The following is a 14,252-nucleotide window of genomic DNA, read 5'->3' on the forward strand; positions in this document are numbered from 1 at the left end:
AATGTCTATCTGTAGTATAGCGGATAAAATAAATTGTGGAAAATCCATACTGTGGAATGTTATACTGCATTGACAAAAAACTATAGCTACAGGAATTAACATGGATGAATTCAAAATGGGCACAAGTAGATGATCTATTATTTAGATATAAGCACAAATACATGGTAAAACTATAAAAATTTGTAAGGGAGTGATGAACAGAAAATTCAGGATAGTTACTTTCGATGTCTGGGAAACGGTTCCCTGTGGAAGGTGTGTCAAGGGGCGCTGATCATATTCTGATTATATTAATTTTATTATATATATGTATATTTATTTTATATATATTCTGTGTATTATAAAATGTGCGATAAAACAATGACACAAAGACTAGTCATGTGGGAAGGTGGTAGGTAGAGGATTCAGGATCAGTGGGAATAAAGCTTTCAGGAAGGAACAACATTACCAAGTTCGAGTGTTCGGGGAAGAAAAGTCTCAAGCATGGGATGGTGTAAAGTTTCCTATCCCTACTTTCCCACCTTCTTGCTGGCTCACCCTTTCATATTGCAAGGTATGTTTTCATGCATGGTGACATATAATAAAAATGTTGTATGCTTTATTTATTACTTGGAAGTCTTTTATTTTCTTTCATGATGTAAAATTTATGTGCTTCTTCTAGGTCATAACTTTTGTGCCAAAGGACCTAAATGTGGTGAAAACTCAGAATGCAAAAACTGGAATACAAAAGCTACTTGTGAGTGCAAGAGTGGTTACATTGCTACCCAGGGAGACTCTGCCTTCTGTGAAGGTAAGTAAGCTATTTAATGAAGTCATTTGTGAGAAATGTATTCCTGGTAAACATGGTTGAAGGTTGAAAGCCATCACTTGGCTCTGGTTCTATAGGATCCCCTAAGAAAGTCTATCAATTACCTAGGGTATCTATTCTCCTGGTTTAGCCCAGCTGCTTAGTAGCATGTGAAAGCAAGACCTTTGAAGGTCGTTGTGAGACACAGCAAAGCACTGAAGGCAGTAGGGTCATATCAAATCCTGTGTTCTGCTATCACTGTATTTAATAGTCACTGGAAAAACTATAAACACATCATTTTCTGTTGTCTTATTATTTTTTTTCTTCTTTTCCAAGTGAGAAGAGGGGAGATAGAGAGTCAGACTTCCACATTTGTACTGACAAGGATCCACCTGGCAACCTCTGTCTAGGCCTGATGCTCTGTCCATGTAAGGCTATGCCTGCAACTGAGCTATTATTAGTGCCTGAGGTTGAGGCTCCATGGAGCAAGTCCTTTGAGCCATGGCTGTAGGAGAGGAGAAGGAGAAAGACAGAGAGAAGGTGGAGGGAAAGGGGTGAAGAAGCAGATGATTGCTTCTCCTGTGTGCCCTGACCTGGAATCAAACTGAGGACATTCATATGCCAGACCAACGTTCTACCACAGTGCCAACCAGCCTGGGCCTCTGTTGTCTTATTTGATATAGCATCATCTCCAAGTTCAATTAAATGTTGTGTGGTAGATTCTTTTTTTGAATGATGCCTTTATACTAGTTTATACCTAATTGCAATCTTCATTGTCAAAGCCAGTGGTTTTGTTTTGTTTTTTTTTAAATTATGTTTCTTAATGACTGATTCATGGGTTACTAATTTCCAAACTCTACTGAGTCACGGTGATAGATGGAACTCATAACTTTGGCATACGAACTGATGCTATTATAGTGGGTTAGTGGCGTCAAGAATCAGGAACCCCAATTTTCACTTTAGAGAGCAGAACTCCTGTGCCTTATGTGAACCCCTCTGTCCAAGCTCAAAACTCAACCCTGCCAGTGCCAAGCATTGTTCACTCCTGCTCTTTTAACATACCAGAGGTTCAGGGATGGGCTCTGACCCTGGTCTGTGTATGTCATCCTAATATCTGAGTCCATTCATTCTCAAGTGCTCACTGGCTCCCTTATATCAGTTCGGAGAGGTTCTAATAAGGAAAAGTGATGGCTAGGTTGTTACTGTATCCCAGTTGGACCCAATCACTTCTGTCATCTTCACTAACACATGGAATCTTGGTGATCTGTTAATCAGATAGGCAGATATTTCAAGTGGAATAAATGCTGCAAAATCTTAGTCACTCTCCTTTGAATAGTTTGGGTTCTTGAGTGGGTCATATAGTCTCAAGATAAAGACAGCTGATAACAATAATGGTAAATTTTTTTCCATTCTGCTATTTTGTATGGTTGACTCCTGCTTAATTTTTTGGCTTTGATGAAAGATTTCTTCAGATGATAGGAAATATGTCTGTCTCATCACCACTGGGGCCCCGTATCTGCTAGGTAGCCTCTGTTTTTCATTTCTTTTGGAAGACTTTCTTTATTACTGCTTTGGTTCTCATAACAATATAGTTTCACTAATAGATTTCCCCCCTCTCTGTTTCACCTTTTTTGGATTTTTTTCCTCTTTTGCTTTCCTTTATAGATTTGAACTTGATTAGGGTGATATGCCACTTGGGAGGATGAAATTGCCCTTTGGTCATGAACTTTTCATCTACCCTTTAATAGCATATATACAATATTTCATATTGTCAATTTGGGAGGATTATTATTCCAACACTTCACATTAAGGTTTATTTTTTTAAGTATCTTTATGCTATTTTCTAATTTTTTGTCAGAAAATTAATGTAATTAAAATTTTTTTTAATGTGAGCATTCTTCTTTCTATTCACTGTGGAAAAACCCTACATGGTAGGTAATGGTAAAAAAAAAATATTACTTTCTTACCTTCTACTATATGTGGGAATAAACTGTGAACAATGCTAAGAGTGATAGGAGGAACCTCAAAATGTAGTCAGTTCTCACTCTACCCCCAGTCAACCTGTAAATTGTCCATTTGGGACCAGAGCAACCATCATTCCTGACTCTAGTTAGCTGCCGAGAGTGGGCGGAACCTGGGAGAAAATTACTGTTGTGAATGGTTTTGGGGACTCATCCTCGGGGATACATTTCTTTATTACATAGAATTAACTTCAGGAGGAATCATTTGTGATGTTAAACCTGCCCTTATTGTGTAAGGCCTTATTTTATTCATTATGTTGATTGACTTTTAGGTCTTAATTACTGTTTGTTTATTTATTTGACATACATACATTCAGCTTAGTGTCTGGGCCAGCACGTTGGGGCCGCCTTGGGTCATGTGATGTGCTCCAGCTTCAGTCATTCCTCTGTTGTCATGGAGGCTTTCCACAGGCTCCACAGGGCCTGCTGCTGGAGAGAAGGAGAGCACCTCCCAAGAAATGAGAAAGCATGAGAGCTCACTGCTGGTGTAAGAATGGAGCTGGGGGAGCCAAGCAGGGGTCAGATACTGGGCCTCTGGGTGGCAGGCCCTGAGAACCAAGTAGAGCGAACATCAGCATTTAGAGCAAATGTCCTCTCTCTTCTGCCATCCTCAGCATGTTGGGCTTTGGGCTGTTTTCCCTGTGTTGCATCGTGGCTGACATGGCCCCAAGCATGTTGTTCTTATACTAGTGTCTCAAGCAAGCAAGCAAGGAAGGGTCAGGGCTTTCAAACCTTCTCTGTGTAAGGTTCTGTCTTTTCATGTTTAAAGAAAGTCCCTTAGAGAAGGTCCCTCAGAATTGCTCCTGTTCCCCTCCCCAAGCTGTGTTATTTTTTAGACCTGGGTTACATCCACCGTACTCCTAGAATAATGTTTGGAAAGGTGACTGAGATGACTGTCACTGTTTTAGGCTAATTGTGTTCAATGCCTGGAGCTGGAGTAGGGTCTTCCCTTCCCAGAGACCAAATGATCTTTGTCTTTTACCTTACTCGTTTAGGGTTGTGGCAGACAGGAGTGTAGAAGTCCCTTTGGATGGCCAAAAAGCTATGCCTCCTCCATTTTTTTATGATTAAATTTAGTTTATGGCCATTTCCTTAGCTCTGTCCCCAGAATTGCTCTCTGGTATGATTGGTACACAAGATTAGAGGTTGCCAAGTATCCATCTGGGTACCCCAGAGACTCAGAGGTCTGAGTTCATTGTCTCACCGTAGCCTAAAGAGGAGTGCAGACTCATGAACTGTTTTAAGCAAGTTGTTGTTGTTGTTGTTGTTGTTGTTGTTATTATTATTATTTTACTCCAAATAAATGAAGCCAAAATGACCCGTATTATGCAAGCCATGATGAACAAAACTGGCTTGCAAACTAAAACAAAATATTATACACATGGTTCAGGCTACTTGACAAACCTATTCAGGCTCTTGGTGAAAATAGTAGCACAAAAGGCTCTCACATTTTTTAACATCATGAGGTAGTAGTGGAGATAGGGTGTGTTAAGAACTCCAGCTCTGCAGAGATTGCCATAGAAACTGCCATAGAGAAGGTACTGGAACTCCTGGCCAATCGATAGGAGGTAATAAGATCCTTTGTCAACTCTGATGCAGTTCACAGGAGCTTGTTTCATCTTACCTGGTCCTTGGCAAGCAGGACTATTTCCATTTTGAAAACTGCTTTAGTTGGATTTCAGTGTTTTATGAATCTGGTATGCTGAGACTTTACCTTCCTGATGACATTTTAGATGGGTTGTCTTCAGTAGCATCAAATACATTAGCTTAAATTACAGGGAGTGTCTGAGGAAAGTATCGCAATTGGGGTCTACTCATGATCTTAGTTTTTGAATGTGGAGTCTACATAAATATGGTTTCATTAACTTTTACTTTCCAAGAAAAAAGTTATTTAGAAGTCTGACCCGTGGTGGTGCAGTGGATAATGGGTCAACCTGGAACGCTGTGGTTGCCGGTTCAAACCCTGGGCTTGCCTGGTCAAGGCACATATGAGAGTTGATGCTTCCTGCTCTCTCTCTCCTCTCTAAAATGAATTTTAAAAAAGTTACTAAGGAGAATAAAGAATAATGGGATGTTATATATATCATGCAATCTGCCAGGCCTGGAAAGTACTACAATTAGCATTAGATGATAATACCTTCTATTTACTGAGTGCTCTGGCGTTTTCCTTTTTTTTTTTTTTTTTTTTGTATATAGTGCACTCTGCTGTATAATAAACCTGTGACAAAAGGGGCAACTTTGGCCATGTTAAAGTCATTTTATGAGTGTGGACACTAAGACTAAGAGAATGGGGCGAAGATAATACTCCACTTATTTCTACTCCAGAGCTTTATGCCCTGATTGTGCCATGGCCTCCATCCCCATCCCACCCTGTTCTGATGCTGTACTGTTCCTCCCGATCTAGTGAAGTGTGAGTGCATGGGAAATATACCGGTTCAGAGCAGGAGCCCTAAAAGCGATTACAGGCTTCCACCTCATTCTCTTTTCTCTCTAACACAAAACTGGCAATGTTACAGAGCAGGGGTGGGATCCCAGAATGAAGATGACATGGAGCAGAGTGCCAGCCGACAGGGGATGGACATGTGGCACGAGTGAAAGATAATTGTGTAAATCACCAAAATTCTGGAGAGTGCCATCATCTGTTGTTAGCTTTGCATAGCCTAGCCGAAGTCTACCAGCCTTAATTAGTTAATCCTTGTGGTTTCAGAAAAATACCGTTAGCTCAGTGCTCATGACTGAAAGCAGTTTTTTATAGAGCCTGTGTTGAGAGTTACTAGAAAAAGTTCAGGCTGTGTGGATCATTAATAGTTTGCTGTGGCCCTGGTGCCAGGCAATAGATTTTTTTGCAGACCACAAGTTGTAAATAAGTGCTTTTATTATGGCCAATTTCCAACATGGGAAATTGGATTTCTCAGGTAAGATGATAATGAGATGTGCATGTCAAAAATTTAACAATGCATGGTAGTCACTAAACATTTAATGGATCACAGCAGTTATCATCATCATCACTATCATCAACTTTCATCATTAATGTTTATGAGGATCTTTCTTGGAATTGGAAGAGTGTGTACTCATGGAGGCCAACTCTTTGAGAAAGTAGGTTTCCCACATCTACACATTTTGGGAGAATTCACGGGTAGCAGGAGAAATTGTTCTTAGATGGAAGGACTAGGTTTTATCAGTACTACTGAGAGCATATTGTTGACAGGGAAGTGCCAAACATGATAATTAAGAAGAATGAAGTAATTTCTTCCTTAAAACATGTGTGGAGCTATATTCAAAGGAAAATATGACTGGAGTTGAATTTAAGAAGCTGTGTTGTGCAACAAAATCACCTGTATGAGTATGAATTTAGTAATTACATGGGACAAAGCTACGGAAATGTTCGAGACACAGCACCTGATTAGCAAGGTGATTTATAATTTCTTTTACTTGACTGGAGGTGATGACAAAAGGTCTGACACTTTGAGTGTTAAGAGGCTAAAACAGTGGCAGAAAGATCAGAGTTCAAAGAGAAAGCAGATCTTAAATAGCTCAAGGGCAGACATTTATTGGGTGCAAAGGCTATCATTTGTGCACTTCCATAGAAACAAAACTCTGAATTTCTGATTAAGAGACTGCGTGGGAAAATGGCTTATATGCTTAATTACACTTCTAATCATCCAAGGATTAATCAGGTAGCTCTAATTGGTTTGCATTTTTATCAAATGCATGAAACTCATGATCTACATAGCCTGATTTATGTTCTAATCTGGGTGTCAGTCTCCTGAAGTCCCGCTTTGGACAGCACATGGATCCAAAGCTCTTCTGATTATGTATGTTAGTAAAACCTTACCTGTAGGCTCCTGCTCCCATTTATTTCCAGGGATTCCGAATGCTTCAGAGAATACCAATCCAAGGCATTCTTTATAAAACAAAAAAACTCTTATTTGGCCTACATGACTATTGGAGAGATCTTCTGGTACCCAAGTATCTGTCAACACCCGCCCCTCCGATTTCCCCAAATCTCTAGCACAGGGGTCCCCAAAATTTTTACACAGGGGGCCAGTTCACTGTCCCTCAGACCGTTGGAGGGCCGGACTATAAAATAACAACTATGAACAAATCCCTATGCACACTGCACATATCTTATTTTAAAGTAAAAAAACAAAACGGGAACAAATACAATATTTAAAATAAAGAACAAGTAAATTTAAATCAACAAACTGACCAGTATTTCAATGGGAACTATGCTCCTCTCACTGACCACCAATGAAAGAGGTGCCCCTTCCGGAAGTGCAGCAGGGCCGGATAAATGGCCTCAGGGGGCCGCATGTGGCCCGCAGGTCATAGTTTGGGGACCCCTGCTCTAGCATTTACTTTGCCAATAATAACCTACATGCAGCTTCCTTCCTCCCTGCTGCAGATCCAGATGAGCTTTGACCTTGGGCCTGGCTTTTCTCTGCCTCTTTTCTATTCCCAAGGCTGATTTGCCATTGAGTCTCCCCAGCCCACGGGATGCTGCAGTGCTGCCTGCTCACTTCATTCCATGCGAACTAAACTGTTGTTATTTGGTAGATTAACTTTCTTCACCAAATGGCAGAGAGAAATTGCAGCTCTTCCTTACTTTTGACAAGAGGGAATCGTTTTTAAAAATTGTTTTGATCATCCAATAGCAAAAAAAAAAAAAAAAAATTCAATTAAAAAATAGGCAGAAGCTCTGAATATACATTTTTCCAAAAAAGACATACAGATGGCCAAAAGGCTCATGAAGAGAGATGTTCACTCTAATCATCACTAATCATCAGGGAAATGCAAATCAAAACCACAGTGAGGCAACACCTCTACACCTGTTAGAATGGCTATCATCAAAAGGACAAGAAATAGCATGTGTTCGAAGGATGTGGAGAAAAGGGAACACTTGTCACTACTGGTGGGAATGTACTGTACATAAATTGGCACATTATGGAAGTTCCTCAAAAATTAAAAACAGAGCGACCATATGACTCAGCAATTCTACTTTTGGGTATTTATCCATGGAAAATGAAAATACTAAAAGAAAATATATTTGTCCTTTTGTTTATTGCAACATTATTTACAATAGCCAAGATACAGAAGCGATTTAAGTGTCCAGGAATAAATAAAGAGGATGTGGTGTGTGCATATATAATGGAATACTACTCAGCCATAAAAAAAAATGAACTCTCACCATTTGCAACCACATGGATAGACCCCGAGGGCATTAAACCAAGTGAAATGAATCAGAGAATGGCAAATAATGTATAATCTCATTTACATGTACAATCTAAACAAAACAAAACAAAGCTCCTAAGATAAGGAGAACAGGTTGGTGGTTGGAAGAGGGAGAGTGGGGCTGGGTAAAATGGGAGAAGCAGGTCAAAATGTATAAACTTCCAGATATAAAACAAAGAAGTCATGAAGAAATAAAGTATTGCATGGTGACTGTAGTTACTAATACTGTGTTTCATATTTAGAAGTTGCTAAGAGAGCGGATCTTAAAGTTCCAATCACAAGAAAAAGAAAAAAGCGTAACTATGTATGGTGATGGATATTAACTAATTGGGGTGATCATTTTGTAAAACATACAAATATTGAATTTCAGTTATACCTCAGCAAAAAAATATCTTTAGTTGTTTTTGGTCAGCTGCTTTTAGGGAAATTAATTTCCTGCAGCTTAACACAATAGAAGTTTATTGTTTTCATTTATATGGAGCTACCAATGGATGTTCCTGTTTGGCAGGTGGTTTTCCTCAAAGCTGTGATGCAGGGGCCCGACTCCTCCCCTCTCTGCCTCTGCCACGTGCAGCATGTGGTTTCCACGGCTGCCAAGCAAAGGGAGTGGAAGGTGGTGTTGGGGAGGTGTTCATGGGCCAGGCCCGGCCCCATTCCACTGGTCAGAACTTTGTCACTGCCCATACCTGACTGCAAGACAGGCTGGTAACTGTTGTCTTGCTCTGTGCCCAGGAGGAAAAAGAGTCTGTTTTAATGAATAGTCTTGCCAGAATTAAAAAATGAAAAAAATCGCCCCCGTGAATTTTATGCCTATTCCTTTTTATTTGCTGCGACCTGCCGCATGGCCCTCTGGCTTCAGTTGACTGCACTGAAACTTGCTCATTTGGAAACTAGGTAGGCTTTAACAAACCGACTGGCTCTGACTTTTTTGCTTGTGTTATCTCCACGTTTTCCCATGGGCTCCTGCTGTGTCGTCTCCTCTGAATTGGTTCTATCCTCAGTGTAGCCCCATGTTCCCAAGTGGCCCCATCTCTTCTCCCAAACAAAATTCACAGCCTCTCATGCGCTGCAGTTCTGAATTTTCTGCTAGAAGGAAAGCCATTCGTGGAACAAGCTTATATTTGTTAATGATTGATGGCCACATGATGTTCCCAGAGGTAAATGTTTTCTTAAAGGAGGATGCTTGTTAATTAAGGAAATCCTCAAACTTCAGTTTGAAGTAGCATAGCCAAAGAAAATGAAAAATGAAAGCAATGGGAATGTGGAAGAGAGAGCTCCCTGGCAGGGGGACTAAGCGGATTGTCCCTGCCTGGAGGTTTTCCTTGGCAGTCCGCTGTCCTCGGCTCTGCTGTATTTTAGCATCCCCCTACCTCCATTTCTCTTTTCTTGCCAACTCCCAGGGCAGTGATGTAGTGAAAGAACATTGAACTAAAGATAAGAAGATCCTGATTGATCCTGGCTCTGCCACTTACCAGCCGGTGACCTTGCAATCACTCAGTTCTTGTGTCTTGACTTTCTCATGGTCCAAAGAGGACTTTTAAATAAGGCTTAAATAGTACCAGTTGGTTTTAAAGGTTAAATAAGAAATTGAATGTGAAAGCATTTTGTAAAGCCTAAAGCCAGTTAGCCTCGTCCTGTAACATTATTTATGATGATAATTATAATTATATAATTGTGCATCATATAATTATCCATCATTATAATAGTAAGCATTGTCATCATTTGCAGTGCTTGGACTTGGGCTAGAACTTAGTCTTGGTCTGTAATGGTAAATTTTATGTGTCAATTCGACTCTACTGAGGAATGCCCAGGTAGCTGGTAAAACATTATTTCTAAACGTGTCTGTGAATGTGGTTTTAAAAGAGATTAACATTTGATTCAGTAGACTGAACCAAGAGATCTACTTTCACCAGTGTGGGCGGGTATCATCTAATCTTCTGAGGGCCTCAGTAGAACAAAGAAGTGAAGGGAGTGTGTCTTCTTTCTTTTCTTGACTTGGGATGTCTATCTTTTTCTGCCCTGGAACACTGAAGTCCCTGGTTCTCAGGCCTTCTGACTCTGGGACTTAAACCAGCAGCCTCTTGCTTCTTAGGCTTTTGGACTTGGACTGAGCTATACCACATGGTTTCCTGGTTCTTCAGCTCGTAGATGGCAGATTGTGGAACTTCTCAGCCTCTATGATGGTATGAACCAATGCCTATAATTAATCTCCTGTTATCTTTGTCTCCATATATCCTATTGGTTCTGTTTCTCTGGAGAACCCTGACTCAATCTACCAACATATATATTGAGCCACTGTTATGTGTGGAGCCCTCTGCTAGTCATTATGGAATTTACAGTAGTATTGCTACCTATGGTAATTTAGGTGAACGGCACCTGCTGGAATTATTCAGTATGAAGTCTGCAAGGTTGTACATAGTGCCCTATGAAGGGCATAAAGAAGAGTCAGACCTGGAGTCTTCTCTCATTCTTCAGTAAACATTAATTGAGCACCTGCTGTCGCTGGGTCCTGTGTTGGGTTCCCAGGATTCAGAGATGGCTGTCACAGTTCCTGTCCTTGAGAAGCTTTCAGTCTTAGGGAGAAGAGAGACTTGCAATCAGATAATGAAAATATGATAGGATTTGTTCCATCCTAGGATTTGAGCAGTGTTAGGAGTACACTGGTAGGAGCTGTGGCTTCTGCCAGCAGGGGTCTGTGCAGGGTGCCCAGAAGAGGTGACGTTTGAGCTGAGCCCCTAAGAAGGTGACAGTCTTCAGGAAGAAGTGTGAGGGAAGGCCATCCTCAGCAGAAGGATCAGACCATATTAAAGTGCCAAATGAAATGGTTCGTGTGGCTAGAACACACACAGTCTGGTAGGAGATGAAAATGGAGCTGAGGCTGATGGTCAGACAGTGGAGAGCGTGGTAGGCATGCTGAGAAGTTTCAGTCTTACTTGTAGTGTGCATGCACGGAGGATGCAGGCATCACACAGGTGAAAAATCCATGGGATAAGGAAAAAATATGAGAACTTTTATTATGTTTAGTTCCATCTCATCATTTTATTTTTATTTTGGTGTGAGTTTTATAGTGTGCATGATATGTTAGTATAATAGTACATGTATATGTTTTATTAAATAGATAAATATTTCCATGTAGGAGGTATATGCCTTCAAATTATCAATATGGATGCATGGTCAAGAACAGGAATTAGTGCTAGAAGCCTCAGCTGGTGGAAGGGCTGAGGTGGGAAGGATATTATCGGATCTGTGTGTTAGGAAAGTCATGGTCATGACCACATGGAGGCGACATTGTGGGGAGACGCGGAAGGCAGGGAGCTAGAATTGGCAACACTGCCTAAAAAATTGGTGTCTTATTGGGTTCTCAGGCTTGGCCACAGTGGGTACTGAGGAGATAAATCATCATTTAAATGATTACGATAAGCTTCTCTGGCCTTACTTGGTGCCTTTCCCAAAATTCTTGCTAACATACCTTATTTACATTGATTCTTGGCCATGACTTCCCTCTGAGGGTGGAGAGCACCAGTGCCTGGCCTTTTCCCAGGAGAAGCTTTCTTGCTCTGTTGTTCTGGAGAATCAGTCAGAGAAGCTGGATGGTACTCAGAAGCCAAGCCTGTGAGGATGGCCTTAGGTTATTTTCCAATGATGTATTTGCATCTTAAGAAGTCACACAGACATCTTTTGGCTCACTGTGTAGTATATTAGGACTTTAAAGTGCCTTCTTGAAAGACATTATGTATATTACAGTATTTACGGTACTTAGCATTTTTATGTAACAAAAAAAATAAAAAGGGAGGGAGGGAAGGAGGCAGGGAGGAAAGGAGGAAGGAAGAGAGAGAAAAAGAAAAGAAAGGAAAGAAAAGAAAAGAAAGAGGAAGGGGAATATGTCCCTGCTCACTTTTCAGGGAGGTATAGAGCTTTAAATGAAAATGGAAATTTAGTAGATTTAAATGGTTTAGATTATTTAAAACATAATAAGTCTTGATTAATTCCAAGATGCCTAATAGTTAGCCGGTATTAAGAATTGAACTCGGTGCTTTATTGTGCCCTTGCCATTGTGACTGGTATGGTGCTTCCTTCAGTGCTGAATCTTGGTGCAGCTTGCCGGGTAAACAGGAATTATAAGCTCAGAATAGTAAGGGAAACTCGCAGAGGAATAGGGGAAAGGGCTGATGTAGACTTGGGGCACCTGGGTTAGAAATCCTGGCTCCTCCATTATTCTCTGCACTTCCTCAGCGATCTTCATCTGTGTGTCCCCTGTGTAAAAGTGTGCTGATACTTACCTTAGGAATCTTTTTAAAAGAATAACTTTAAGAACGTAAGTGAGCAAAACGGTCTAAGGCAGAATTTAGCATGAAATAGGATTTGACTAGACGTTAGTTCAGTTTGAATACAATAAATGCTCCATTAGACACAATGAAGTCCTATAATCATAATGTGTGTTCAGGACTGTGCCAGTGAGTGGGAAGGAAGGAGAGGGCTAATTATTGAAATGAGCAGGAAAGATCGCATTAGAGAGGGTTCTGGAGGTTGGGTAGCAGTGACTGTGAAGGATGACAAGTATTTGATGGGGAAATCTGGGCGGCTATGGGTGATTGATGCTGAGACCGGAGGATGAAATGAAGTTAGCAAAAGTGAGGTGGATAAGGAAATGAATGTAACAGTGGAGAACAGCATCTCTGGAGCCCGGGGAGGGGGTGGAAGTGGTGGGGTGGGGGTGAGGGGGGGACACAAAAGAGCAAAGGAGCGTGCAGTTTGTTTGGAACCCGGGGTGGGCCGTGGAAAGTGGTGAGTGCAGAGGGATGCTGAATTAGGGGGTCTTGTCGGCTTTATGAAGTTGAGATTCAACTCTATTGGCAGTGGGAAGTTGTTGAAGGGCATAAAATAGATGCAGCAAATCTGATTTGTGTTTCTGGAGTCATTCTGGCTGCGGTGGAAGACAGAATGCAGAGCGAGGCAGGAACTCTAATGGTCAGTCTGTTGTAGCAGTCTAGACAAGAGGTAGTGGTAGACATGGAAGAAGGGCAGGAGGTGAAATCAACAGGGTTGGCTGATGGATTGGAGACTGCATAGTGTTTGAAATGTGAACTTAGAATCAGTTCTCTGATCATTTTATCTATATCCCATCAAACTCTTAATGATTGCCTTTGTGACTTCCTCCTCTGGGCTGTGATAGCATTTTGTTTAAACCTTTATTAGAGTGCCCTGCGCACAGGCTTTTAATTACTTTGTAAACTTATTTTGTAGGTTAAGAGCTATTCAAAGGCCAGGGCTGTGTCTGATTCATCTTTGTATCACCGATACTCAGTCCAGGGCCTGGAATATATTAGATACACAGGAATACTTTCTGGATGAACCTATGAATAAAAAAAGCATGATTTCTTTTTTCTTTTTCTTTTTTTTTTTTTGTACTTTTCCAAAGCTGGAAACGGGGAGAGACAGACAGACTCCCGCATGCGCCCGACCGGGATCCACCCGGCACGCCCACCAGGGGGCGACGCTCTGCCTACCAGGGGGCGATGCTCTGCCCCTCCGGGGCGTCGCCATGTTGCGACCAGAGCCACTCTAGCGCCTGGGGCAGAGGCCAAGGAGCCATCCCCAGTGCCCGGGCCATCCTTGCTCCAATGGAGCCTCGGCTGCGGGAGGGGAAGAGAGAGACAGAGAGGAAGGAGAGGGGGAGGGGTGGAGAAGCAGATGGGCGCTTCTCCTGTGTGCCCTGGCCAGGAATCGAACCCGGGACTTCTGCACGCCAGGCCGATGCTCTACCACTGAGCCAACCGGCCAGGGCCAAGCATGATTTCTTGAATAAACTTTAGTGCTCTATGGCTTCTATCCACTAAGACAGTTAACATCGTATAAGAGATCTTGCTAATTTCTTTTCCAGTTTTAGAGTGGAAAAAGTCACCTTGACATATGTGCCAATTATGACTTTCACATCTTTCCAAGAACCTCCTCCTCCACCTCTAAGTAGTGAAAAGATTTGCAGAAAGCCCAGTGCTGGGTAATAGCTTCTAAGGAGCTGCTGTAAATATTTGTGGATTCTTCTTATTCATTTCTAGATAGTGATCATTTTCCTTGCTTCTGCCATGTGCTGAATTTTGTCTTTTGATGCTGACACCTGGTTCCCCAAAATTCTGATGGAAAGTTTTCTGAGCCCAGCTAAAGAAAACTGGTGTATCAGATAGTACATTACTTAATTGTAGCTCACCTGCCGATGA

The 14,252-nt window shown here is 41.5% G+C and overlaps 1 protein-coding gene across 2 annotated transcripts in view; it reads left to right on the forward strand.

The window, feature by feature from the left end:
- NELL1 (neural EGFL like 1) overlaps positions 1-14,252 on the forward strand; it is an 854,093-nt gene that overhangs the window by 206,290 nt on the left and 633,551 nt on the right. For both annotated transcript variants that reach the window (XM_066251133.1, XM_066251134.1), the window contains exon 12: positions 659-787. In XM_066251133.1, coding sequence (XP_066107230.1) covers positions 659-787 — 129 coding nt within the window. The remainder of the gene's footprint in view (positions 1-658; positions 788-14,252) is intronic.

The sequence above is a fragment of the Saccopteryx bilineata genome, chromosome 1 (assembly GCF_036850765.1).
Source record: "Saccopteryx bilineata isolate mSacBil1 chromosome 1, mSacBil1_pri_phased_curated, whole genome shotgun sequence".
NCBI lineage: Eukaryota > Metazoa > Chordata > Mammalia > Chiroptera > Emballonuridae > Saccopteryx > Saccopteryx bilineata.